Consider the following 27,684-nt stretch of genomic DNA (forward strand, 5'->3'; position numbering starts at 1 on the left):
CAGTTTAGGTGTGTGCAGGGTGCCTGTGTCAGGGCGTGTGTGAGCAGGTGTGCGTGTGTCAGCGTGTGTGAGCGAGCAGGTGTGTGTGTCAGCGTGTGTGAGTGAGCAAGTGTACGTCGGGGTGTGTGTGAGGTGTGTGTGCCTGTGTGTGAGCCCGTGTGTGTCAGAACGTGTGTGAGTGAGCCCGTGTGTTGGTGTATGTGAGGTGTTGTGTGTCAGTGTGTAAGAGCCCGTGTGTGTCAAGGTGTGTGTGTGAGCAGGTGTGTGTGTGTCAGCGTGTGTGAGCGAGGTGTGTGTCAGGGTGTGTGTGAGCAGGTGTGTGTGTCAGTGTGTGAGCCCATGTGTGTCAGAACGTGTGAGTGAGCCCGTGTGTGTTGGTGTATGTGAGGTGTGTGTGTCAGTGTGTGAGAGCCCATGTGTGTCAAGGTGTGTGTGTGAGCAGGTATGTGTGTGTCAGCGTGTGTGAGCGAGCAGGTGTGTGTCAGGGTGTGTGTGAGCAGGTGTGTGTGTCAGTGTGTGAGCCCATGTGTGTCAGAACGTGTGAGTGAGCCCGTGTGTGTTGGTGTATGTGAGGTGTGTGTGTCAGTGTGTGAGAGCCTGTGTGTGTCAGGGTGTGTGTGTGAGCAGGTATGTGTGTGTCAGCGTGTGTGAGCGAGCAGGTGTGTGTGAGCAGGTGTGTGTGTCAGTGTGAGTGAGCCCGTGTGTCAGGGCATGTGTGTGAGCAGGTGTGTGTGTGTCAGCGTGAGTGAGCAGGTGTGTGTCAGGGTGTGTGAGTGAGCAAGTGTGCATTGGGGTGTGTGTGTGAGGTGTGTGTGTCAGTGTGTGTGAGCCCGTGTGTGTCAGAGCATGTGTCAGTGAGCAGTTGTGTGTTTCAGTGTGTGTGAGCCGTGTGTGTCAGAATGTGAGTGAGCCTGTGTGTGCCAGGGCATGTGTGTGAGCAGGTGTGCATGTGTCAGCGTGTGTGAGTGAGCAGGTGTGTGTCAGGGTGCGTGTGTGAGCAGGTGTGTGTGAGCCCGTGTGTGTCAGAACATGTGTGAATGAGCCCGTGTGTGTCAGGGCATGTGTGTGAGCAGGTATGCGTGTGTTAGGGTGTGTGTGAGTTCACGTATGTGGTCCGTGGGTGTGGGTGTGAGAGGGGGCCGTGTGTATGTGACGAGCCTCCTGTTGTCCTGGGGTGTGGCCGCCCCCCCCCCCCCGAACCGCACAGCGTGGCGGTGACAGTGTCGGGAGCCCCGGGTGCCCACCGCTGGGCAGAGCCTGCAGGGTCGTGTTCCGCTCCCTCTGGTGGTGGCGGCTACGCCTCCTCCTCTGCCCTGCGCTGTGGCCATGGCTGCGGGGCTTCTGGTCCCACTAGCTTGGTGTGTTGGTTCTGAAGCTTTTCCGGAAATTTCCCAGGTACGGATGCCTCCAGCCGGCGGTGCGGCTCGCATGCCCGCAGGTCATGACTTGGCGAGAAGGAAAAGGGTCTCCTGGCGTGGACGTGGGAGGGACGGGAGGACGGCCGTCCACACGGACAGCCACTGCCACCTTGCTCCCCTGTGTCAGCGTGCCGAGGGGGTGATGTCAGGCAAGTGTTCTCGGGCAGCCTCTGCGGTGAGAGTCCCGCGGGCCTGGGGGCCCACGCGGGCACCGGCTTCCCCGCACGGCGTCACCTGTGACCGTTCCCAGGGCCGGTGGTTCTGGAAGGCGCCCGTCTCCGCTGAGCAGAAGGAAAGCGGCAGACCGGAGGGAGCGCCGTGCCGTGAAGGGTTTTTCCTTACACTGCGGCCGTGGACTTGAACGCTGGCCCCACGGTTACACTGAGACGTTTTGAGTGGTCTCAGGAGGAGCCCAGCCGGAGAGGAAAGTCAGCTGGGAGCGTGGCCGGTGCCACAGGGCAGCCGGTCCCAGGCTCACCCTTCTCCTGGCTCAGCTTCCCTCTGCTGATGTCCTGGGAGGCGACCTGATGCCCGTGGGGAGACACGGCTGCAGCCCAGCCCGGCGGGCCTTCCGTTCCCCTGCAGGGCTGTCCTGCAGGGCTGTCCCCTGCAGGGCTGTCCACACCCCAGGGATAGGGGCGGCCAGTGGAGGCTCGGTGTGACCTCTGTGCCTTCCCCAGTCCTTCTTGGGGCCTGGTGACCCCAGCACTGGAGGGCCCGTCCGCAGGCCCCCACGGGGCTCCCCAAGCCAGACCAGAGGCCTTGCGTCCCTGCCGTGAGAAGGTTGTCACCGAAACTTCTTTTCTCTGGGCTGGTGACCAGTCTTTCCCAGAGGTCTGTGCCAAACCACGCCCAGCCCCCCACCTCCGATTCGGCACCTCGGGGACATCCAGGACGTGGGCACACGTCCCTCTGAAGCGGGGAGGGAGGCAACTGGAGGCACCTGGGGGGGGTGGCAGCTTCCCACCTCAGTCTTGGTGGGAAGGGGAAGGGCACGGGAGTGGGCAGGTGTCGAGAGTGCGAAGCTGGACGGAGGGGGACCGGCTGCCTCTGCTTCCTCCGAAGGCCGCCTCGGAGTATGCCGCACGCAGCCCTTGCGCGACTTCTGTCTTGCGTTCGCTTTGTTGAGATACAGCCCACAGAGCACACAGCTCAGCCACTTAAAGTTCAGTGGCTTTTGGTGTGTTCAGAGCCAGGCAGCCATCCTGCTAATTCCAGAAATTCCCCAAAGAGACTTTACCTGTTAGCCGTTAACCCCGTTCTCCCCAGCCTGGCCGATTCAGAGCTGACTTCCGTCCCCGTGGCTCTGCCTGCCCCGGACGCCGCCCTGGAAGGACAGGGCCCTGCTGTGCGTAGCTCCTCGCGCCCACAAAGAGCGCGCATCAGGACTCTGTCCCCTTTAAGGCTGGGTGGCTTCCTGTCTTGTGGATGGATGGCGTGCTTAGCCTCCTGCAGCGGCCGGACTCTGGGGTCGTGCCCACCTCTTGGCTCGTGTGCCCCAGTGACCGCCTGTGCACGCGTGGGCCCCCTTCCTGGGGCACGCACCCAGGAATCCCACGTTCGGCCACGTGAGGAAAGCCCAGGCTGAGCCCGAGGCCGATGGGTGATTTCCTTCTCACTCTGGAGTCTTCTGCAGGAAGCAGGCTGGTCGGAGCAGCTCTGGGGGCGCCCCAGGGTGTGAGGCCTGGAGGGGTTTGGGGGGCCTGGGGGGGATGAAGACAAGCTGTGTGGGGACCCTCCCGCTGACCGGAACAACCCCGGAGCCCCCGGCCCTGGCCGGCCCGACTGCTCCAGGGTCAGGGTGCCGTCTCCCCCGTGGCGCCCACGGGAGTGCAGAGGGACCTCCTGTTTGCACCCCGCTCGCTGCCTTTCCTGCCAGCCGGCAGCCCGGGGACAGGGCGCTGCGGTGCCGGTCCGCACCTGTCTGGGCTGAGCCCGCTCCCAGAGCCGGCAGCCAGGCGCGGAGGGGACCGTGTGCGCGGCCAAGGGCCCCAGGGAACGAGGTCCCGCCACTCAGGCGTGGGGTCCTTCCGACGGGGGCTCCGTGCTGTTTCCATTCTGGCCGTCGGCCAACGCTGTGACTCGGTCGAAAGCCAGTCACGGGTGTCTGCGCCTCCTGCGTGCCGGGGACTCGAGTGTGCCTCCGGAAAGCAGCCGCTGCTCCCGCGGAGGCCGGGGACCTCCACGTGTGGCCCCGTCCTCCCCGAGCCGCCCCGGGAGGTGTGTGACTAAGAGCCGTGCTGTGGAAGCCTCGGGGCGGGTGTGGTGGGGAAGCCTTTCCGATGACTCACGCGGCAGGGAGTTCCCTAATGGTTTGGAACATTTTTCCTTCTGGGCTTGCGCACAGTTTCCCCGCTGAGGCCCTCGGAGCTCTTGATAAGGCCGCAGCTCCGAGGCTGAGGCCGTGCGGGGCCCGCCTACCCCGTGCAGGCTGAGGCTGTGCTCAGCCAAGGAGGACGCCCCGAGGCCGGACGGCAGGGCCCCACGCCCCCAGCTCGGGGGGGGGGGGGGCGGGGGGGGGGACACCGGCGACGGTGTCCTGCTGGCACCCTGCCCTCGGGAACCTGTCCGTGACGATCAGCCACGCTGAGTGGCCGCGAAGCTGCCATCCTGATACACAAGCGGACGGCCGCTCGTTTAGGGCCCTTAGTGGAAACAGAGGGACCACGACGTGCTTGTCCCCATGGGCTGTGATTCAAACAGACACGAAGACTCAGGGAAAACAGGGCCAGAACCCTGGGCCTTTGAGACCGCTGGTTCCCGCCCTGCGGGGTCTCCAGAAGCCCGGCTTTAACCAGCGTGTCCGGATGGGCCTATACTCTGTTAGTGCGTGACTCTCGGGATCGGTGTCTGGGAAAGCTGACACGCGGCGTGCACGGTGGACCGTGTGGCTTGCCGACCCCGGGCAGCCGCTCTGACGGGGACCCTGCCCCTAGGCCCAGGAAGGGCTGGAGGGGCCGGAGGAGGCCTCTGCTGGAGCGCTTTCTTGGCCGGCGGGCCCCACAGAGCCTTCCGTCGGTTTCCTTATTCGGATGAGCCTGCAAGGTGTTCACAGGGAGGCCGAGTCTGGTCTGACCCCTCCTGGAGGACGGATGGGGTGCTCGGCCCCCTTGTTGCCGTGTCCCTGGCCCCTCATGGGCCTCGACCTCCCTCTTGCCCCCTGTGTGCTCTCTGCGCCTCGACAGGAGGCCTGGCCACACTCGAGAATTCCTCAGGGAAACTCGAGCCGTGGTTACCACCAACGGGCAGAGACTGGGCAGTGGCCAGGTTTGTCCCCGCTTGTGACTCTCACAGCTGTGTCCCTCTGAAGTTGTTTTAAGAGGCACAGGAACATAGGAGTTGTGCTTACAGGCAGAGTAATTTTGATTACCTTAAGCAAGCAGCGGGTGGGGACCCTGCCCACGGGGCCAAGTCCTGTCTGGCCTGCGCGGCCCAAACGAGCCTGCCCCGTCCCCGAGCTCGGCCCCGGGAGCCACATCCCTGGCTCACGCAGCTCGGGACCTTCCGCCAGCTCAGGGACCGGGGTTCACAGAGATGCTTCCGCACCCGCGCCCTGGGCTCACGGGGCTCCAGAAAGTTAGCTGCTTTGTGGGTCTTGATGCCTTTAAGAACAGCAGAGTGTATTTTTAGTTTCCTGTTATGTTTTTCTGGAGGAGACGTGGATGCTGCTCCCTTGGGCCGCTGGTCTGCATTTTATCACCGAGTGGGTTCATCTGGTGGGTAATTTGTGCTGGGACTTCAGGCGTCCCGAGAGGCTGGTGTGGTCCTGGCACACAGACGCTGCTCCGGGCTCTGTGTGACTCACATTTCCTCCCTCTGTCTCCACCCTCCACCCCTGCCCGCCCGCACTGTGAGGCAGAAAAAGGAGATTTTGTCTACTTTATTTATAATTTCTGAATTGTAACACACGTACGTCTCTTCTCTGAAACCAGAATGGGAGTGGGAACTGTGGCTGGCTGTAACTGTTTGGGGACAGACTTCACAGGAGATGGGGAGGAGGGAGGTCTCAGCAGGAGACAGACAGCTGTTAATTCCAAGTAACCACCCAGCCGGGCCCCGTCGCGCTGGCCAGCCATCGAGGGGCTTCCAGAGGCCAAGAGCTCGGTTTGCAGTCGTTCCTGCCAGTGGGCTTCTCGAAGCTCCCTCCCTCCAGGCCTGGCCCACGGGACACTGAGCCCCTTCAAGGCCCATCGGGAGCCTTTCTACCTTTTTTTTAAAACACGCAAACGGCCGTTGGGGCAAGGTTAGAAATACCACGCTCTGCGTTTCTGTATCCCGACGTGGCGAGAAGCAGTCACAGAAAGGATTCTCTCGCTCAGCCAGCAGCTACTCTGAGCAGAGGCGGGATTGTGGCTCCCGGGCCCCGACTCGTTACTCAGAGTAACTCTGCTCCCAGAACGCACGCGGTAACCAGGTCTACGCTTCCCGCCGGTGCACCTGGAGCTGGAGCCGGCAGGTCTGAGAGCCAGGACACCGCCCGGGTCCAGGTCCGGAGACCACGCGCCGTTTACCGGGTCACCGGCACGTCTCCTGTGTTTACGAGCCCTCCCGTGGGTGCCGTGGGGCCGGGGCGGCGAGCCTGTGGATGCGGGCAGGGTGGGTTTCGGGACGCTCGCTGCCCGGGGCTCCCTCCCACGGAGCCCGGGGTCTTCGGGCTCCACAAGGCTCCTTGCCCCCGCGTGTGGGCCTAGCGCGTCCTCTCCGGTGGCGACGCTCACACGACGTTTTGCTCTCGCGCATTAGCAGCCAGCACGGTGCGAGTGGACGGGGCTGTGGTCTCCGGGGTGGCCCGCGCCTGGTTGAGGCAAGGGGATTGGGGTGGCGTGCTGGACCGGGCACGCGGGTAACAGCCTTCGTTCTGCCCTTCTCTTCCAGACGGTCACCACATCTGGGAGGCCGAGGCAAAGACGGACAGAGGCCTGTGCAAGCCGGTGAGTAGGGCTTCCCACGACACGAGCCGCTGGAAACACCGGGGTCAGGGTGCAGCACGCGCCAACGGCGTGAAGGGCTTCCTGACACCAGTGCTCTTAGGACCCAGACCAGCCTGGGGCGGCACAGCGGGTGACCCGTAGGAGGGGACCCCGCGCAGGGGAGCCTGGGACCCTCCTGCGCCGGTAACTGCTCCCGGTCACGTGGCGGGCACCGTGGGCACAGGGCCTTCGCCACCCTCCTTGTCGTCGTCGCCAGGGCCCGCACACAGCGCCGCCGCCGTCCGCCAGGAAGACCGGCTGTTCTGAGCCGCTGAGCGGGCGTCACACCTGCCCGGGCTCGCTGGGACGCGCGAGGCTCCAGCAGCGTCCTTGGCACGATCTCGTCTCCCGCCACTCGGTAGACTCTTGTTCTGAACGTGAACTGGCTGGATGTGAAGGCGGGTCTCCGTGCTGCTGATTCCGTTGTGCCAGTTAGCTGGTGCGCTTGCGGGCGCCGGAAGGTGGCGGGGCAGGTGCCCGGGCCTCGCTGGTGCCGCTGAGAGGATCCCGGGCCGCAGACGCCCGGCACACCCACACCCACCCACACCGCCTTTCTTGGCCTCCTGGGCTCTGTTCGCACGTGTCGGTGCCCGCGTGGTTGTTTATGGGGGACGTTTTCTCTCTGGGATCAAGCAGCGGGTCCAGCTTTCTTACGGCTCGCATTAGCGCGGCCCGTCTTCTCCGTCCCCGAACCTTCGTCCGTGCCTTTGTGTTTAGAGTGGTTTCTTACAGACCGCAGGTAGCTGGGTCTTTCTTTCTGTCCACTCGGACAGTCTGCTAATTGGCGTATCTAGGGCGTGAGTGTTCCGAATGATTGCGGACGCGGTGGGATTAACATCTGCCACGGGGTGTGTGTGTGCACGTGCGTGTGTGTGTGTGTGTTCTCTGTGATCCTAGAAGAGCAACAGTCTTCGGGCTGACGCAAAACACACTGTGGCCGCAGGTGACTGTCTGAAAAAATTCAGAGTTCTTCCAAGCTCAGTAGCTCTTCCCCTGGCCACGGGCACAGGTGCCACGGGCACAGGCGTGTGGCCCTTCTTCTGACAGCGGGGGGACGTGGGGCGTCCACCTGTTCAGAAATCGTGTTCAGGACAGTAACTTGCTGCTGTCTTTGGGCTCCCGGGGGCCCTGGCTGTTGGAGCCGGGGGACGGGGAGCCTTGGGTGGAGGGGTTTGCCGAAGCCATCAGGTAACCGATCCCTGCCCTGCTGCTGGTAGGACCTGAGTCACTACTGGAGATGCCTGTCCGCCGCGGAGGTGGCTCCTTGACGGCGGCTTGGTTACCGCAGGCCCGGCCCTGGGTCCTCACGGGTGGCTCTATCGGGACGAAGCATCTTTTCTTGAGACTTAAGCCTCCTTTCCCAAAGCTCTGATCCGTTTACCAGAAGCCTGTCCAAGTGGTGTCACGTGGAAAAGATTCCTCCCTGGTCCCAGGGAAACTTGTGCTCATGACCTGGCTCCCCTTCCATGCTGTCTGGGTCCGGTCCCGCGCTCAGGACCGCACACGCACACGCACGCTCACGCACGTGCACGGGCTCCTTCTGGCCCCGGGGCATTTCTTGCTGCCTGAGGAGCCCTGAGCAAGCGCCGTGGGCTCCGGGCGGCTGGGCTTCCAGAAGGGGGTCCCCCGGTGCAGCAGGCCCAGCAGCTGAAGTCCGCTCCAGACCACCAGGGGCCTCGTGCGCACCTCCCCTGAGCAGGAAGAAGAGACCCGCAGCAATCCTGCAGCTTTCTCTATCGGGATCTTTCCTGCCAAGTTTGTGGGAGGTTTCGTGTCACTGGGCTTTCTTTTGCACTTTGAACGGTTGCATGTTTTAAAGGGAGCTGAGCAGTTAACAGCTGTGCGTTTCAAAAGAAACGTAACAGTACGTGCGAATGGTGACGTGCTTTATCTCTTAGCTGAGGTTTAATTTTACATACTATTGCTAATGACAAAAGGGTGTTTATTAGTGCAGAAATTTGGAAAATACAAAAACTGAAAAAGAGAACAGAAGCACCTTGTGTAATTTTGCCGCTGCCGACGTGTGGGCGTATGTCCTGCCAGGCTGTTCCTGGTGTGCGTGTGCGTGTATTCACACACGCGTGCCGTGGCTGTCATATTGAATGTGCCTTCTGCACGAAGCGGGATTATGCTGCACACGCAGTTTATACGCTAGCAGGAGCCCTCAGCGGGGTTTCTTGTTCCGTGGGGTTCTGTGTGCCGCCTGTGATGCCTGGTGTTTCCGTGGTGACACGTGTCCTGTGGCGGCATATTCCCCCTTCGCCGTGCTCCCGGGAGGACGGTGTCGTGCACGTCCTGTTCAGAGAGGTGAAGCGTATCAGCCTGTGCCCGCATCGGAACGCGACCCCCGGTCGCCTACAGCTTACAAAAACCAGACCCGCAAAGCCCAACTGCTGACGAGGGCCTCCCTGCCTGGCACGCCCGCCCCTGCCCCACGGGACCCGTCACGGAGACTCCCGCTGACGCCTCTTGGTAGTCGTTTCCTAAACCTCTTCCTTGCTTGTCTTCTCTTCCGTGGACGCTCGACTCCACCGTTTCCTCCACAGTGGCTCGCCCCCGGTGGGCGCCAGCTGTGTGCGGAGGCCGGGTGGGAACCCAGACCCGTGCTCCCGAGCCAGGCTCCCGACCACGGGCCGCACCGCCGCCCGAGCCACCTCCTGGCCAAGACGCGGCACTGCCATCCCCGTAACTGCAGCGCAGCCACCCTGCGCAACACCCGTCCTCGGCACCATCGGCTGCACGTGCGCAGGGTCACGTCTGCAAGGGGCCAGACGCTCGGGCTACTTGTTGCTTCTTCCGAACGGGATGCAGTTATTGAGACGACAAAACCACGTAGCCTGGAGGGAGCGTGGTCCCAGGGGAGGGGCCCAGGGCAGCTCTCGGCAGCAGGCTTCTTTGCCTCGGTTTCTTTATCTGTAACAGGAACAGGTTGGGCCCAAAGTTCTGTTCGGTTTCCTGTTTTAATATTCATACGATTCCATTACTAACCTGATTCAATCAATTTTGCTATTAAGCTGGGTAACAAAACCTGATACGATGGATTTTTCTTATACATTTTCTTTGCTTGTTAACTTAAATCATTTGACAAAAGCAATCGAAGAAACATTTTGGGTGTGAGATCCTGTCCCTCCCGTGAAATCAGGTACAGCATGAGCCCCCGTGAGGACGTCGGCACTTTGGTGCACTGCACGCTGTCGGCTGGGGCTCAGGCCCCCCGACCGCCAGCCCGCGTCTCCCACAATGCCGTGCTGCCTCACGTGCCTTGTTTTATACCCGCACTTGAAGGAGCGTAATTTTTGTGAAAATGTCGTCAGTTCGTATTTTAAGCCATGGGAAGGTACCAGTGCCCCCCACAGCCCCCATCCCGATCTGTGCTTTCTTTCTAACCGTCCACACGCCCCTCAACCTGCTAGGGTCGAGCTCACCTGTTTGAGGGAGTCTGGGAGGCCGTGACGGGCTTCGAGCCTTCGTCAGAGAACCTGTCCCCAGACACGTGTCTCCAGGAAGCCGGTCTCCTGGGTCTGCAGTGTGTTGCCTGAACAGGGGCTCACAGCTCCATCCGTGGGCCAAACGTGGAACTTTTCTCTAGTTTCCAAAGGCCACTGACCCCTTGGGTTAGGGCAGGCAGATACATCCGGGTGTTCCAAAGACCGAGTAGCTCCTCTCTCCGATTAGCACCAGCGGCTTGTCTCTGGGGCTGAGTCGGTGGATCTTAGCTGAAGCCCCCGGCCTGCCTCCCCCCACACGCTCCGCATCCACGGGCTGCCCGGGTGTGGCTGGCAGGTTCGATCCGCCCAGACGTGCGCCCGCGCCCCAGGCAGACTCTGTGGGCAGCTTCTTCCAAGCAGCCCGCACGGTCGGGAGCTGCTCGCCGTGGCCCCCACGCGGCTGTTTACTGCAGGGTGCTTCGTGTTTGTGAGATGCTCACCGTCTCCCTCCTCTCTGCCGTTTGCTCGCCAGAATTCGTTGGTGGTCGAGATACCGCCTTTCCGCAATCCGAGAATAACGAGCCCCGTCCAAGTCAGTTTCTACGTCTGCAACGGGAAGAGGAAGAGGAGCCAGTATCAGCACTTGACCTACCTTCCTGCGAACGGTAACGCTGTCTTTCTAACCTTAAGCGCTGAGAATGAGCCCGCAGGGTGCTTTTCCTAAGAGACGCATAGATGCCAAGATGCTGTCGGGGTGAAGCGGTGTGTGCGGAAGCTGCGTTATTGTCCTGTTGACAGGAACGCGTCCTTGAGTCCTTTTAAAAAAAAAAAAAGTGAAGCTTTCAGTGTATTTTCCTTTATTACTGCTGTGGGTGGGGGCTGCATATTGGGATAATGACGGGTCATTTTTGCTGGCCGCTTGCAAATAGAGAATGGCCCGAGGGGAGAAAAAGTGCGGCCCTTTTGCGCCCAAAGGCTGAGGTGGTCTAGGTGTGTGTTTAAGTCCTGTAGGTGTGTAAGGCGGAAAACCAAATAGTTGTCATTATTTGGCAGGTGCCTTTAGAAGTAAACCCGTGGCATTGAGCCTAAAGGCTGGTGCCTGATGTGGTCATTGACTAACATTAACGATTTCTGTGCTCGGGCTGAAACCCCCACGTCACATCTTTGGTCGAATAATTGCACCTTCCTGTGACTGTGAGGCTTTCAGGCCCAAGTACCTGTCACTCAACCAAAAACCACCCTCGTTGAGGTTGTGTGTTTACGCATTCTGAGGATACAGCCTTAGGACTTAGAAGACAGTTCACCTTTTCAGCTTTCTAAGGTGTTTCCTTAAAGAAAATACCAGTGTTTGCTTTTGCCCCCCGAATGTCGTCCTCAGAGCATCGCCTGATGCTCTGAGTGGTCCCAGCTGCGGTCATCCTGGATTTCATTGTGTTCTGTGTTAAGGTTATCAATGGCGGCAATCTTCTTGTATGGTAGCTTCTGTTCTAAAAGCTTAGGAGATTCGTGTGATTTAAGAGGGAAGTTATACCCTAAAAACTATTGAAAAAGCAGCCATGTTGCTATCTTGGTGAAGTCAAGATTCTCTGAAGGTTTTCGTTTTCTGACTGTAACACATAATACCGAGTAGATGATAGAAAGCCCTAGAATATCCGTGTTGATATCAAACCGTTAGAATTAACCGCTTTGGGGGCAAACGTCAGCCGTGCCTTTCAGGATTTGAATGATACGATCTTGTTGCGAAATTACGTCGTGAGACTGCACACAACATAGCACCGTGTGCCCGTGAGCCGCTCACGCCAGGCCGGTCTGGTCTGTTCTCTTGTCTGCGACCCCATCCTGGGTTATGTGGTCTGCTTCGTGCAACTCGGTGAATCCTATCTGTTCTTGGAATAAGGTGCAATATATCCTACAAAAGAAAATGTTTAGTCGTTTTGTGAAAATGTAATGATTGTATGCTAATTAAACTTCAGGCGTGGTTGACCAAAAGTTGAACGTTTCAAAGAAAACCAGGCCTTTTAAGAAAAATTGCTTTTTAAAGCGGTTTAGAAAATCTCTAACGTTAGTGTTTCCTGCAGTCCCTGCTCCAAGTTCACGGTGCCCCGAGCAGTGTCAGGGGTGGAGGGGCCCCCGCCTGTGACCTGCACATCTCTCCTACGGGGGGCACACTGAGCCCCAGGGACATGTTACTAAGACAATGGGGTGCAGAGGGCAGTGTGTGGGGCATCCTGTCTCCCTGCCCTGCAGCGGGAATCACATCCTACAGCCTTATCCCACGGGGTCCTGACTGCGCTCCACCCCGGTGCCCCGGCGCCCCTCTCTCCACCTGCCCCAGAGACCTCGCCGCCCCCTCCCCACCCCCTCCATCCGCCAGGCGCCCCGCCGCCACGTGCCAGGCACCTCACACACGTACTCTGGACTCTGTTCCACTTGGACCTTCTCTCTGTAGCCGGTGCTCCGCCCCAGACATCGTCTGTCCCCTAGCGCAGGGGCCAGTGACTGTGGGCTGGACGTACCTGCCATTCTGCTGTCCTGTCTGCCTCTCTCAGGCCTCAGTGACCCTCCACGCTTCTCTCCTTGAAATTTGCTTCCAGCCCCTCGGAGCCTGAGGCATCCTCGCTGCCGGCCCCTGGGAGCACCCGGCCCGGCCCCGGCTTCCTGGGGCGGCAGGCGTCTGCTGCCCTGTGGGGTTGGGACGAGGCCACGCGCCGCTAGGCTGTAAGCTCCCTGGAGCAGGACCCTCGGCCGGGATCTGACCTCGTGGCTGAATCGCGGGGTCTACCCTTACGTGGCTTTAAGAATAAATAAGTGAACGAATGAAAAACTAGAACCCGTGTGTCTGGTTTTCGGTTTGGTGTTTCTCCTGCCGTGCACTCCCCAGGCTCGCCCGGCCGTGAGCAGGACGCACAGACCCGCACTCGGCACGTAGACAGCGCCCCCACCCTGTCCCCCTGGGCTGAGTCTCCCACCTCACGGACCGCGACTGTCGACTCTGAGCCCAAAGATACGTGCTGTGCTGTGTCGACGAAAGCTTGGTAGCGGACGGGGCGTGCCGCACGGACTAGAAGACATCGGCCTGTTTGGGGCGGGCTCCCGTCTGAGGGCAAGCACAGCGGGGCCCCGGCTTCTGTGTATTCCGACGGCAGGTTCTTTCCAAGGTTATTAAATGTGCTGTTGAAACGGGCAAGGCTTTGGAAGTAAGTCCTCTTAAACTCTACCCGAAAAACTTATTTTCATGTTCAAATGTGTAAAATCAAGTGCCACTCTAGGGTTTCCATCAAAATTAGCTGTGGGTACAGGTGATGGTGTGGCCTCAGTTGTCCTCATGGTGGGCTCTCAGACATGTGACCCCAAGGGACAGTGCCCCCGGGAGGCCACCCTCATGCAGAGAGGTGGGGACGCTCACTGCCCCCGTGTGGCCCCTGGCGGTGCAGGTGATGGAAGTGAGGGGGTCAGAGCATTTGTTGCTCGGGGTCACCTTCCCCGCTGCTGGGCTCAGCTCGCCGGTGACCTTCTGACAGCTGGACGACAAGCGAGTTGACCACGGCTCCCTGGGATGACGCCCTCCTCTCTTTCCATCTGCACCACACGCGTCTGCGGGGCCTCCGGTCTCAGGGTCATTCCCAGCGGTCGGCCTGGAAGAGGCCATGAGGCATCACACGCAGGGCCTGCCGGGCTGCGATGGAGCGCGGGCCCCTCTCTGGGTGTTGGCCGTGGGTGTGACGGGGGGTGGGGGTGGGGGACGGAGTGCGCACCTGCCGCTCGTGCCCCGGGGCAGCACCTGAAGGCAGCCGTGAGAACATCCGGTGCGATCCTGGAAGACGCCGCAGAGGACACGGAGCCAGAGAGGTTTTCTCGTTCCTTGTGTGTCACCGTTCCTGTTAACTGTGCCTCCCGCAGCCCCTGCAAGGAGCGCCTCAGGCCCCTGGCTGGGCTGTGCGGGCCGTCAGTGCCCTGGTGCCCGCCTCAGGGCGGACTCTGCCGGGAGCGGGGGCACCACTCACCGTGGGGCCAGCTCGCGTTAGGTGTGGAGGAGGACTTGACCCGTGGGCAGCGGCTCCTGAGATTGAGGGGAAGAAGAGTGTCCACGTCAGCGGTGACTCTGCGGGCTCATGTGCCCGACGGCTGCCCCAGTGCCTGGGACAGGCAGGGAGGGGGCAGGAGCTCAGGCAATGAGCATTTCTGCTTATGGCCTCAAACTCACGTACCAAGGTCAGTCTGTCTTTAAGATGAGAAAATAAACGGTGACAAATTATCGAGTCTCGGAGAGTGCGTCTTTGTGTCTGAGATGTTTGTAGTTGGTTTCCCAGAAGGTGCCTATGATGGCTCCTGGCCCCTGCTCACTGTCGCTTGTGGCTGAGCAGGTAGGGGTCCTGGAGTTCCCCCAGGATCAGTGGGGATGGCTTTGGGGACACACCATCGTTGGAGGTCCCAGGCGGCCAGAGCTCCCTGCCCTGGGCCCTGCCTGTCCACCACCGACAGACAGTAGAAGGTCACGGCCGGGGACCACTTGGCATGGGGCAGCTCCTCTAACAGAGCTCTCTTGGGACCGGGGTAGGGGGAGCTCGGAGCCAGGTGGCGGGGCCGGGGCTCTGTGGGCCCGACGTCAGCAGCTGGGGGAGGAACCACGGGAGGAGCGGGGCTCACCGCTCGCCACGGACCTCGCGGTTACGGTAGTTGGTAGCCCCCACGAGATAGGGAGCGGAAGGACGCTACGCCTCCGCCCTGGCAGGTGCAGACAGGAGTGGATTCTCTGTGTTCCGTTTGCATCGTGTGGTCCGGAAATGAGAGTCCCCAGAGCCGAGGCTGCCGACGGGAGGAGCCGGCCGCGAGCGGCCTGCGGGCCCGAGGGCCAGGGCGGTCTCCCTCCTGTGGCCACCTGCAGACCCAGCTCTCCAGGGGTGGCCCCGTCTGTAGATGGAACCACGGACAGCGGCTTCCAGTCCCGTCAGCCCAGTGGCCTTGTCTTCACAGCAAGCTCTGGGTCTGCCTTTTCCACTGAGCTTTGGGCCTCGTTGCTTTTCTGAGTCCTTCGCGTTCAAGTTTGGTCCCAAAGTAATTGCCTCCACGAAATCCTAAAGATGCTTAGTAGTGACTCAGCTGGGAGAAGCTTCACAGCCCCTCGGGCCCCTGGGCCCTTGTCGCAACCCCCAGGGCTGGGTGGGAGGGCACCCTCTGACAGACTCCTCTGGGCCAGGCCTCACCGGGGCACCCACTCCCCACGTCCCCTCGTCCTGTGGGTAACAAGGAGGTGGGCTTGGTCCATGTGGAGCTCGCGGAGGCCGAGTTTCCTAGGGCACTGTGCCCCCCACTTCTTCTGAAGAGGGCTGCGAGGCATAAGCACATGGTCCTCGACCCCTAGGCCCTGCCGGGCGAGTGTCCCCACCCCACCGGATAGGAGCTGGGGCGGAGCCTGGCAGGGCAGCCTGCCACCGTCCACAGCGGGGTCCGCCGGGCCGAGACCTCACCCGAGCCCCGTGTGCGTGCGGCCGGAGCTTTGCCTCTCACGGAAGACCTTCGGGGCTCAAGCAGAGAAGACTGCCACGTTTCTGACCCACGGGTATGGGGGGTCAGGTTGGCCCAGGTGGCAGAGGGGGTGTCCGTTCTGGGGACTCCTGCCCACCCTGGACTCCCTTCTCAAGGCAAAGCAAAGTCAGTGGTGCCCGTCCCATGACCCCAGGACACCCGGCTTCGGGCCCACTGTGGTCAGTGGCACAGCTGGTCCCCGTGGACATTGTGGAATGCTCTTCGCGAGTCAGCTGAGCCGTGTGATAACCACACCGCCGAGCGAGCACGTTGGGAGTGGGGCCAGTGCACGGTACACGGCTGTGAGCACTTTGTGTGGGACACTCTGCCGTCGCTTCTCGTCGGAGCCTCGCACAACCTGCGTGAGGCTGATTTTATTAGGTCCCCGTGTTTACTGGCTCTCCTGCTATTCCAGCCAGAGACTGAGGGACCGGTGTTCTGATTTCTGTTTCCACATCTTCTGCCTGCCGTGTAGAGGTGAGGGGAGCTGGCGTCCAGCGTAGCTGGGTCTTCCTTGCCCGCAGGAGCCAGGCCCTGGATGCCCTGGGTGGGGACCGTCCCCACCAGCCCGGCAGGAGCTGGAGAGGGATTCGGGAGCCATCCTCCAGGCTCAGGAAGGCCGGCTTCCTCCTTCCGTGGCGAGATTCGGTTTCCCGTATCACCTTCTGGACGCCGCGTCTACCGGTGCTCGTCCACGTGTCGCTGGCCCTGCCGTTGGGTGTCGGGTTCGGTCGTGAGAGGCCCCCAGGTGTCAGAAGCAGGGCTCAGGCGAAGGAGAAGCGGAGAAGCGTTTCCCTCCCAGGCGCCTGGCACCCCCCAGTCAGACGCCCTGACCACCAGGTCAGACGGCACACGGACCCTGACGTGCTGGCCACAGGGAGAGGATTTGAACTTGCAACAGACCGAGGGGTGGACTGTGGGACGGGGCGCCTGGGTCTGAACGCGTGTGAACGAGCACGAGTCCGGCCTGCTCAGGAAACGGGAGAGCCGGTCCACAGGGCGCGCGTCTGGGGGGACGCTGGGGGCCGGGGAGCGGGGGTGGCTGTGCCCAAGGCTCCTTCACAGAGTCCGTGCTGCCCACAGGGACCAAGCGGAGGGGGCGGGGCACGGGTCGCCAAACACAGAAGGACCGCGTGCTGTGGATGGGCGTCCTGTCCCTGGGAGCCTGGTCCCGCCAGCTGTGGGGGAGGCAGCCCCCTGGGCCCTGCCCAGAATCACAGCCGTGGGTGCAGCTGCTTGGGGGCAAACAGCAGGACCGTGGATCTCATTCCCTCCAGAGGCGGTTTTGGCCATTCCTGGATGAAAACGCTCGATGCGTCTCGTGGCGTGTGTGGTCCAGTGCGACTGGTCGGCAGCTCCCCACAGGTGGGGACCCAGAGGAGGTGGGGGTTGGTGCCCCATACGGGGTTCCGGCCCCGTCTCTCAGCCTCGGTCCCCACCCGCAGGACCGGTGTGATGCCACCGGGTCGGGATGGCCGTTGCTGCCTGGCTCCGTGGAGCGTCCACAGCCCCGCGAGCCCAGAGAACCCTACCTGGCTGGAAATGTGGGAGGTTTGGCGTAGGTGCTGGTTAAGCTGTGTGGAAAAGACGGGGTGGAGTCCCGAGTTGAAATGCCCTCCGTGTCCGTCATCGCGTGGCTCGCGGGTCGGTGTGCGTCAGCTGGCCCGCTGGTCCCCCCGCCCCCGACCAGGCCCCATTCCCTCTGGGCTCCGGGTGTGGAAATGGTGCGTCCTGCCCCTTGGGGTGGGCCCTTCAGGTGGCTGCGGTTACTACTTTGCCTTTCTCATTATTTGGAAAAGTCATGCCCTGAAGTTATCATCGTGGGTGTTTATACTGACAGTAAAACTGGGGCTTTAATGTCAGGCAGCGAACAGAAAACAATCCGATCTTTGTTCTCTGGGGTTTAGAACAAAACCCCTTTTGTCCAGAACCGTGCAGGGTACCTGGGGAAGTGATCCAGGCCGACGCAGCTGGGGTCACTTGCACGCGTGCGTGTGCAGGGAGAAGGGGGTGGTGGGGGCGGCTCCCTGCACCGTGTGGTGGCTTCGGCATCCGGGGTATCTTGGCAGGAGCCGTTGCAGATGAAGGGGTTCTGGGGACTGGGACTCCGGGCCGGTGGGTCACATCTGGGGAGGGCTGCCCGCAGGTGGCCGGCAGATGTCACCTTCTCGCCGTGTCCCCGCACGGCAAAGGAAGGTCTCTCTCTTGCCTGTAGGATCAGGGCTCCCCGGACTTCATTCAGCCATCATTGCCCCCCGAAGGGCCGTCTCCAAACACCAGCTGTGGCGAGGCTAGGCCTTCAGCCTATGGGTTTGGGGGACACAGTGTGGTTAGTCGCAGTGTCTCTGGCCTATCCGGGGCCAAAGAGCGGGCCCTGACTCGCGAACCCCCACTTCTCCCGGTGCCAGCAGAGGCAGGGGTTTGCAAACGGGGGGCACGCACCAGTAGCCCCCGCACGCGGACTGCCCGTGTGGCCCCCTTGCCATTTGCTGGGTAGGTGGGACTCTGTCCTGGGGATAGGGAAGCAGGCCCACAGGAGTTATGCAGTTAGCCAGTGACTGTGCAGCCCGTGGGTCACTGCAGGACTCAGGCCCCCCGTCCGTGTGTGCTCCCCGAGGTGCGGGCCTCTCGTCCCCCCTTCCGTGTGTGCAGCAGGCCGCACATCTAGGAAGGAATATTTAAAAGGAAAGGCGGCAGATAGGAATTGTGCTTTCTGCTCACCAGCTTTGGGACTGGAGAGCATTTCACAACTTGTGTCCTGCTTCGTTAATCGGAATCTGGGTACTGGGTCAGGTGCTGGGGCCACGAGATCGCTGATGTTTGGGGACCCAGGACTCGAAGAACGGCTTTGCTTTCAGGTAGCTGAGGTGCTGATGGGGGGGGTGGGGAGTTCCCCCGACGTTTCCATTACAAACGGGAAGCGCCTTTGTCTCTCGGGCCCCAGAGCTGGAGGGTTGGCCCAAACAGGATCTCGAAATTGAATTGCTCGACTTTGCTCTTCAGCCAGAGGACAGGGTGTGTCTGATCATGGGCAGGACATGGGGAAGACTTGGGACGGCTGGTCTGGTGTAAGAGGGGACCGTGTCCCCCTGTCTGCTTGGGGGAGGCCATCACATGTGTCCGTACTGGCTCACAGGCCTCGGGATGGTCTGAGCATTTTCTGGAGGGAGTCCCGTCATGTTGCTCTGGGCCAGCTGTGGGAGCTGGTCCCGGCCACTGCCGTCTCCATCCAGGAGGGGTCCTGGGGGTCGGGGACTGCCTGGGGGCCAAAGCCCCGACCCTGCTGCTGGGTGCTGCTACATCACCTGCTGAAATTGTCAGTGGCGGCCATTTGGCACCTGCATGGAATCCCTAGGTGAGAGGGAGTGGCTGACCCGAAGGCCTGGCCGTCTCGGGGGAGACCGTGAGCCTGGCTGGGTGTGTGCACCGTGCACTCCGCTCGAGAGGCACGTGGATGGGGTGGATGGGGTGGGATGGGGCGGCCACACCTGGGGACCCACGCGTCCACCCTGGGTCCCACCCTGAGGAGCAAGGCGCACACTCACTGCTTGATCTCCCGTGTGAGACACAACAGCACAGCCCATGTGCAAACCACGTGTGGGCCACGAGGCCTGTGCTTGGATGCCCCAAAGCACCCGAACCTGACGAGCATCAGGGAATCTGCTTGGAGCGATTCGAGGGAGGTGGCCGGCACTGCCTTGAGCCCCGCCTGACCTAACCTGGGGCTCTGAGGAGGGCCCTGCTCTGCCCACAGGAACAGGAAGCTGCTGGTGTGTGTGTGGGGGGGGGGGAGGGGTCGGGCCCATTTGCCAGACATGGGGTTTCTTCGAGCCAGGCCAGGATGTTCTGGAATGGTCTTTGGCCCACAGATGGCCATTGCAGGGGCTGTGGGTGGAGCGGGGTCCTTGCAGAGAGGCATGCCTGCCACACGGCCCAGGAGAGAAGGTGCTGCAGCCTGGGGACCAGAGGTCCTATTTGGGGGCAAAGCCCCTCCTGAGACAGCTGCCCTTTGCCAGGGCATGGGGTGCCCGGCTTCGGGGGGTCGAGGGGACGTCTGCTCTCTCCTCCGCAGAACGCGGTCGCTGCGCTCGGGGTGTGAACGCCAGCACGGCCGGGGCGGCACCCTACCTCTTCCATGAGAACAGGCTTTGTGAGCGGCGGCCGCCTTCGAGATTAACACTAATCTCTTGCACGTTTGCTGTAATGAATCTGGATTATAAACTCGCCTCCTGTCCCGGCCCCCCGCCCAGGCCAGCGAGGTGGACGGCGGGAAGGAACCAGACATGGCGTCACACCAAGCGCCAGGTCTGGAAGGAAGCTGCTCTCGGCCGTGGCCGCGGCCCCCCAGCGCTTTCCGCACCGCCCAGGGCCCCGCGCAGGACGCGGCCCCTTTCTTCCCTCGCTAATAGGAAACAGGAGGTGGCGTCTCGCTCTGATTTACAGCAAGGACGCGCGTTTGCTTTGAAATCCAACACAAGAAGTGTGATTTAGATGCCGGATGTTCATGCTTGGAGCCCCTGAAGGTGCCACGGGGACGGCGGGAACCGTGGCTGCCGCGTGGATGTCCCGCGTCCCCGGGCCTGGTTCCCAGAGCACATCCGCCCCTGTGTCTGCTGCCCTTCGCCTGTGGTCGGGCCTGTCCTCCTGTGGCTCCCACCCCCCGGCCCTGAGCCCCGGGGTCTCTCTCTTGGTGGCTCCTCTGTCACCCGTGTTCCCTGGCCTGTGTGGGACCCTCGAGCACAGGGGGGCCACTGTGTCAGTTTATTCCCTGAGGGAGTCTGTCCAGGGGCTTTAGGCAGAGGTCAGGCCCACCTCATGGGGTTGGTGGGGTCTCGGCTGCAAACACAGGAGGGACGTGGGCACCGGGCACCGCAGTACCGAGGAGCCCGTGGGGGCCAGGCCGGCTGGACGGGGTGTGGTCCAGCCCCATGGCGTCGGTCCTGCCACGACTCTCCACTGCCCCCCCACGCCATTGGACGGTGACCCGTGTCCTGTGGGGCAGGCCCCACGCTGCGAAAGCTTTTCCAGAAGGTCCTGGGGAGCCCAGTGACACGGGAGTTAATGCCGGTGCCACCGGGAGGCCCTAAACAGGTCATAAACAGCATTCACGAGCCAGCAGACCCCAGCTCGCCCCTGCCCGCCGAGGGCGGCTGCCGGGCCTCTGACCAGCCTCCCGGGGTCCCCGGTTCTGGCCGCTCGCACCGAGCCCCATCCCTACGTGGCGGCTGAGTCGCGCTGGCCGGCCTTTCCCGGCAGCTGGTTTGCCTGTGTGGTTCTGAGGCTCAGTGCAGACGGGATAGGAGTCTTTAAAGAGCTCAGGGGACACCTCGCGGGAGAGACGAGTGGGCCCCGTGCCTGGCTGGAAATCCAGCGCAGTGAAGACAGAGTCCCAGTAGGGTTTCATTTAATCCGCCAGACACGTACGTGTTCTCAAGATCAGGAACTTGAAAGCTACCCAGCGAGTTCGGAATTTAACCTCCGCCGTTCCGTTCGCCGGCACGTCGCCGCTGGACCGAGTTCCTGGGGCCCCGCCAGAAGGTGAAGGCCTGTCTGTCTCTCTGGGCCTGACTGTCGCCTGGGCCGTTGCGGATTCACAGTGTGCGGGAAGCAGGCCGGGGCGGTCCTGCCTGGGAACACGGTCACCCTGCAGGCCGCGTCCCCTGCCACCCGGCACTTTGGGTGTGACGTGAGCGGGGGCCCAGCACTGTGCCCTGTTAACCGCGGGGCAGCTGGAGGTCCAGCTCCCCGCCCCACCTTGGGGAGGCCGCGTCAGGCTGCGCCGCACGGCACAGCCTCTCCCCAGAGGCGGGCTGCCGAGCCGGAGGCCCCGCGGCTGGGGGCTGGGGGGGGCTCGATGGCAGAAACCCCGGCCACGGCAGCTCCAGAGTCAGTGGTGGCCACTGCTGGGTGGACGGAAGTTAACAGAGAGCCCCCAGGGGCGCGAGGGCTTCTGAGGGGCCACCCGGTGCGGCCACTGTTCCCACGCACGCGCACGGACGCTGGAGCCTGGGGACGCACTGCGCCTCAGGTGGGGCCAGGCGGGGGCTCCTGGGCCAGGGGCCCGAGGTCTCTGTGGTCCCCGTGAGGAGCAAGGCCCACTCTTCCGTACGCGCACCCAGGCCCTCGCGGGTCCTGGCTCCTCCCGGAGACCCGTGACGGTGGCCCAGAGCACGTGTGATGGACACGCGGCGATAAAACGCCACCCCGAGGAGAGCTGCTCTTCCTGGGTCCCTCCTGCGGCCAACTGCGCTTTTCTCTGGACGCCCCCGCGCTGGGACTCGCCCGCAACCAGAGCCCTGCCTCCCGGGTCCCGCGGAAGAGAGTGCGCTCACCCGGCAAGAGTGCAAGAGCGGTGTGCGTGTAGCGGCCCTCGGGGACACGCGGCTGACGCACACCTGCCCGGCGCCCCCACGGTGCCCGGTGTGAACGCCACCCCTCGCTCTGCTGCTCTCTGCCCGGCCCTCCTGCCCCCAAAAACGCGAAGCAAAAGAGAGCGATCCTGTGGCGAGCCCCGGGAGCCGAGCACCAGGACTTGGCGGCTCTGAGGGGAACTAGACACCCGGGAACCTGCCGGTCACACAGCGTGGGCGCCGCCTTCGAACGGAGATTAGATGGAGCCGGTCACCACCTCAGGGCCGTGCCTCGTAGGCGCTGCTGCGTAAGAAGCGGCCTTGCCGTCCACGGCGGCTGGCAGGTCTCGGGGCGTGGACGTGCTCTAGTGAGGGCCGAGGCCGGGGCCCCGCGGCCCACAGGCCGGTTCCCCCAGTGCGGCGGACCCCACCGCCACGCATCCCTCACGCGTCTGTCTCCTAGGAAGAGAGGGGAGGGTGGGTGGGAGGGTCTCGAGACAGCCCCTCACCCAGGAGACCTTCGGCTGCGTGGGTGACCGTCGCGGCACCAGGTGCGCCGTGAGCCGGCTTTGGGGAACAGGCGAGGAGGTGGGGCCCTGGGAGCGTGCGGGGGCAGGAGATGCGGGAAGGTGGGAGGACGGAGCGGGTCCCGCGAAAACCCACAGCACACCCGCCCCGTTTGGGAAGCCGGAGCCGCTCGTGCCGTCTGGCCCAGGTCTGGCAGAGAGGACGGGCCGCTGTCCTGCTGTCTGCCTCACGGCCCTGCTTCCCGGCGCGGGGAGACGGGACGGCCCAGAGCCGCACCCCGGCTGCGTGGCCGGGGTGGCCTGTGGCTCCGAGGCGGCTGCCCCACGGAGCCGCCTGGGTGGGTGCGTTCTCCCCGCACGTCAGAGGCTTCCCCCCGCCGTGTAGTCGCGGACCGTTTCTCTCGGGGTTTCCGGACATCTCCGCGCCACCTCGGTGCGTGTTCGAGTTCACCGAACGTGCAGACGTTTATCAGATAGGGCGTCGGTAGCAGGAGGAAGGCGGTTGTACATCCAAGTTAAAATTTTCGCTTTGATTGCTACAAATCCGCGGGCCCTTGGGTCCAAAGCTTCTACTGCAGTTTGCAAATGGATTTTTATAGCACATTAGTGCTGGGGGGGATTCCAAGCAAAACAGTGTTCTCAGTATTAGAACCAGCTGCAGCTTTCTGGAGACGGTGACTCACACCCTCCTCTTAATTGGGTGGGAGAACCAGGCGGAGACGCACGGGGACTCGGGACGCTGTTTATTTTGCGAGGGCGTCCTGGCCACAGCCCGCCCCATCCCCCACCCGTCACGGCGTCTGCAGCCCGTGTTCATTCCTCTCCTTTCCTTCTTGCAGCTCCAACCATAAAAACAGAGCCCGCCGACGACCACGAGCCTGCCCTGACCTGTGGGCCAGGGGGCCAGGGCCTGAGCCCGCTCCCGCAGCCGCGCTTCAGCCAGCAGCTCGTGGTGCCACCCGACCCGGGCTCCTGCCTGGTGGCCGGCTTCCCGCCCTGTCCGCAGAGAAGCGCCGTGGTGTCGCCGCCACCCGGCACCGGCCAGGAGCTCCACGACCCGTCTTCCGCTGCCTACGGCAAGGGCACGGCCAGCCAGGGCCACGGCCACCTTGGACTTCAGCGGCCGGCCGGAGGGGTGCTCGCCGTTCGGGAGACGCCGAGGCCTGTGGGCGTGCACCCCGGGCCCCCCCAGCAGCCGCCCCCCGCCCTGCTGCAACCACAGGTGAGTGCACGGCTGAGCAGCGGCTGTCCCCTGGGCCTCCGGCCAGCTCTCTGTCCTGACAGCCCCTCCTCCTCACCACCGTCCGGTACCCAAGAGCCGACCTGTTTGCAGTCCTGCAGCCCTACCCGCCCATCCGAGATGGGCCGCCAGCAGCACCGACTGCCGAAGGCTCCGAGGAGCGAGTCTGCAGCCCCCCGGCCCCCGCCGCTGCCCGAGGTGCGTGAGGACAGTAGTCATAGTCTGGCTCCCTTTCCCGTAACGGTCAAGCGAGAGCCTCAGGAGCTGGACCAGCTGTACCTGGACGACGGTAAGTGCCCGTGGCCGTAGGTGCGCTCAGCCTGGCGCCGTGTCTGTGAGTGTGACGAGGAGGGGTGTGCGCCTCAGCCACCTGGCGGGGGAGCGCGCCCGGCGCGTGTGTCCGCGCTCTGGGCGCGTCCTGCGGCTGGCGCGCTGCCTGCCGCGTGGCTCCGCTCCGTCACCCCGCTCGGATGTCCCCGTGGTGCCGGTGGCTGCAGACCCGCAGGCCCAACGCGGCACCAGGCGGAACAAGTTCTGTTTGAAGAGGCTGCCCCGGCACGTGGCTTCGGGTCAAGCTTTCTTGCTTCTTAGCACCTTAAGGGCCTCCCGGGCTGAGTGAACGATGTTTAAACGGCGGCTTAGCTGAAAGTGGTGAACGTTCTGCGGCACACCGCTCCGGTCAGGCGCCTGGCGGAAGGGTGATAAGGAGCCGGGCTGCCCCTGAATGGGGACTCACAGCCCCCCGTGTGGGACCCACCCTCCCCACCACCCCCCGCCAAGCACACGGGCTCTCTCACCATCCAGCATGCCACGTCAGGGTGGTTCAGAAGGGAAGGGCCCTCAGGACACCTGCATTCAGGCTACGGGGCAGGCAAGTCCACGTGCTAGGGTCTGTCCACACAAGGAGGGCAGAAGACATCCCGTTGTTTTTAGCGCGATCATTCTGCAGAGTTCTTTTTCCTGCAGGGCAAGGTACTGCCTGGCCCAGTGCAGGCAGGTGGCACACTCGCACTCGGTCACCTGACTGCTGGTGGCTCAGGCACGTGCCCAGCGGCCCTGTGGTCTGCTCAGTACAGTGGGCCCGGTCAGTGCCTCCACAGGCCCTGCGTGGATTGCGAGCGGGTGCCGGGCCCGGTCAGCGGGTCCACGGGCCCTGCGTGGATTGTGAGTGAGTGCCGGGCCCGGTCAGCGGGTCCACGGGCCCTGCGTGGATTGTGAGTGAGTGCCGGGCCCGGTCAGCGGGTCCACGGGCCCTGCGTGGATTGCGAGCGGGTGCCAGGCCCGGTCAGCGGGTCCACGGGTCCACGGTCCCTGCGTGGATTGCGAGCGGGTGCCGGGCCCGGTCAGCGGGTCCACGGGCCCTGCGTGGATTGCGAGCGGGTGCCGGGCCCGGTCAGCGGGTCCACGGTCCCTGCGTGGATTGCGAGCGGGTGCCGGGCCCGGTCAGCGGGTCCACGGTCCCTGCGTGGATTGCGAGCGGGTGCCGGGCCCGGTCAGCGGGTCCACGGGCCCTGCGTGGATTGCGAGCGGGTGCCGGGCCCGGTCAGCGGGTCCACGGGCCCTGCGTGGATTGCGAGCGGGTGCCGGGCCCGGTCAGCGGGTCCACGGGCCCTGCGTGGATTGCGAGCGGGTGCCGGGCCCGGTCAGCCGGTCCACGGGCCCTGCGTGGATTGCGAGCGGGTGCCGGGCCCGGTCAGCGGGTCCACGGTCCCTGCGTGGATTGCGAGCGGGTGCCGGGCCCGGTCAGCGGGTCCACGGGCCCTGCGTGGATTGCGAGCGGGTGCCGGGCCCGGTCAGCCGGTCCACGGGCCCTGCGTGGATTGCGAGCGGGTGCCGGGCCCGGTCAGCGGGTCCACGGGCCCTGCGTGGATTGCGAGCGGGTGCCGGGCCCGGTCAGCCGGTCCACGGTCCCTGCGTGGATTGCGAGCGGGTGCCGGGCCCGGTCAGCGGGTCCACGGGCCCTGCGTGGATTGCGAGCGGGTGCCGGGCCCGGTCAGCCGGTCCACGGTCCCTGCGTGGATTGCGAGCGGGTGCCGGGCCCGGTCAGCGGGTCCACGGGCCCTGCGTGGATTGAGAGTGGGTGCTGGGCCCGGTCAGTGGGTCCACGGGTCCACGGTCCCTGCGTGGATTGCGAGCGGGTGCCGGGCCCGGTCAGTGGGTCGACGGGCCCTGCGTGGATTGTGAGCAGGTGCCGGGCCCGGTCAACGGGTCCACGGGCCCTGCGTGGAATGCGAGCGGGTGCCGGGCCCGGTCAGCGGGTCCACGGGCCCTGCGTGGATTGCGAGTGGGTGCCGGGCCCGGTCAGCGGGTCCACGGGTCCACGGGCCCTGCGTGGATTGCGAGTGGGTGCCGGGCCTGGTCAGCGGTGCTTCTTGTCTCCTCGGGTAGAAGCTTTATTGGGCCCAGATGTGCACGTCCCCTGCTGCTGGACTCAGGTGGGGCTGAGAGCTCAGGACAGTGCTGGGCACATGGCCTCCTGCTCCCCAGCCTCCGTGGTCAAGGCCTTGCAGCCTCCTTTAGTCGTCGTCCCTAAAAGTAACAGCCAAATATGGTAACCGCGTCCCTCTCACCACAGCTGTTTCAGCGAATGTCCCATTTTCACCGTTCGTATCGTACGGGCTTCCCCGTGGCAGAGCTGCAGGCATCCTGTCGGAAGAACGTTCCCTTCTCACGCTGCTGTTCCAGAAGCGGACGGTGCTTACGGGCCCGTCCCACCTAAGCGGCAGGTGCAGCCTGGTAGGGGGACCCATGAGCCTTCAAGGCAGTGCAACCCCAGCCCCAGCCTCCGAGCACCAGTGTTTGCCCTTGGCTCGGTGACCCAGGGCTTTGCAGACTCCTGTCCGCTGGGGCGACCCGGGGCCTGCCCTCTGTCTGCTGGGGTGACCCGGGGCCTGCCCCGGCTTCTCCATCCCCAACTTGGCTACGAGCTTTCAGGTACTTTTGTTCCATAAACGTTCCACCTTCAATCCTGGAGCCCCCTTGTGGCGTGTGCCTGCCGGCTCCTACGGGAGACCAGGCCCCTCCTCCTTCCCGAGGTGCAGGCCCTGACGAGCTCTCAGGGACACCCCAGAAGCCGGCAGTCCGTCCTTCGGAACCGCACTCTGGGTCCGCAGCTGCCCTCGGCAACCTCAGGAGGTTTATCACCGGTGGGAGGTGGCGCCGGGTCCCTGTGGGTACCTGCGCTGCATCCGGTCCCCTGAGGCGCATCAGGCCGGAGGCGGCCAAGCTCCCTGCCTGCCTTCTCAGTGCTCCGTGCGGTCTTGGGAGGTTCTCGCCTGGCCCTGGGGCCGGGAGGGCCCGAGGGTCTTGGCCGAATCTCCAGTGCCTTCGGGAAAGCGCAGAAGACCGGCCGGGCAGGCTCTCCAGTCGGCTTTGCTGCCCGAGTGTCTTGAGGTCAGAGGCGGTCTTGTTAGGGGTGAGGGGGTAGGGGCCACCTGGGAGGTGCGTGTGATGGGGGTGTCCCGCGCCCTGTGAGTCCACAGGTGTAGGATCTGTTCTCAAGAGGGCGCCATGGCCCCGGCGAGTCTCTGGGCGCCGCCAACTAGAGCTCACCTGGGTGGGTGTTGGATTTGGTGGGGAGGGCAGAGCTGATGGGGGGGGGGTCCTCCTCCAGGCCCCTGGTCCCACGGGGCCGCCGGCCGCACACGCGTAGCACTGACTCCCGTCTGCGGGGCCCAGCCGTCAGCCCGGTGCTCGCTCACGGAGCAGGGCTCTGGGGCCACGTTCTGCAAGGAGCCACCACCTCCTGGCTGGCTCCCAGTCCTGGCCTGACTCCCTCCATGGCGCCTGCCCCGCCTTTCCCGCACTACCTGTCACCCACCCACCGTCATCCGCTGCTGTACCCTCACTGGGTGGGGGGGGGGGGGTCTCACACCTCCATCCACTTTGTGAGATCACTTTCTCAGGGATCTTTCCTTCTTCATCCAAACATCCTGCCTCGGTCTCCCTGGGCATCTCCTCCTGCTCTGAGTCTCAGCCCTGCCCCCCTGACAGCAGCCGTCTGCCCACTGGCCTTTCTTGGTGATGCTTGTGGTCCTGGGCCCCCTGGGCAGCGGCTCTGAGAGCCGGCCCGTGAGGCTACACGCAAAGACGTTCCCTCTGCCTCCGTTTGGGGCTGGATTTATGGGTCCTTATTTCCACAAAGGCCCCGTAATCCGAGGCTGGCTATAAACAAAGCTTTTCAGTTTTAGCTCATGAGAGCATTCCCGGGAGATGTTTATTGTTG

At 63.4% G+C, this 27,684-nt stretch overlaps 1 protein-coding gene and 1 long non-coding RNA gene across 11 annotated transcripts in view; one reads left to right on the forward strand and one right to left on the reverse strand.

Annotated features, from left to right (window-relative positions):
• The window catches only part of NFATC1 (nuclear factor of activated T cells 1), a 105,982-nt gene that overhangs the window by 50,861 nt on the left and 27,437 nt on the right, over positions 1-27,684 (forward strand). For 3 of the 10 annotated variants that reach the window (XM_045041300.1, XM_023242129.2, XM_045041303.1), the window contains exons 7-10: positions 6,294-6,349; positions 10,349-10,481; positions 23,059-23,441; positions 23,553-23,748. In XM_045041300.1, coding sequence (XP_044897235.1) covers positions 6,294-6,349; positions 10,349-10,481; positions 23,059-23,441; positions 23,553-23,748 — 768 coding nt within the window. Of the gene's footprint in view, positions 1-6,293; positions 6,350-10,348; positions 10,482-11,894; positions 12,644-23,058; positions 23,442-23,552; positions 23,749-27,684 lie in introns of those variants that run through there. The other 7 variants (XR_006587822.1, XR_006587821.1, XM_023242130.2 and 4 more) reach the window with 6 other exon arrangements.
• LOC123381148 lies at positions 5,284-10,350 on the reverse strand. Its single transcript, XR_006587823.1, has 2 exons — positions 9,814-10,350; positions 5,284-9,301 (listed from the first exon to the last, which is right to left on the reverse strand). It is a non-coding gene; the product is annotated as an uncharacterized LOC123381148 (long non-coding RNA).

This window comes from Felis catus, chromosome D3 (genome assembly GCF_018350175.1).
Source record: "Felis catus isolate Fca126 chromosome D3, F.catus_Fca126_mat1.0, whole genome shotgun sequence".
Taxonomy (NCBI): domain Eukaryota; kingdom Metazoa; phylum Chordata; class Mammalia; order Carnivora; family Felidae; genus Felis; species Felis catus.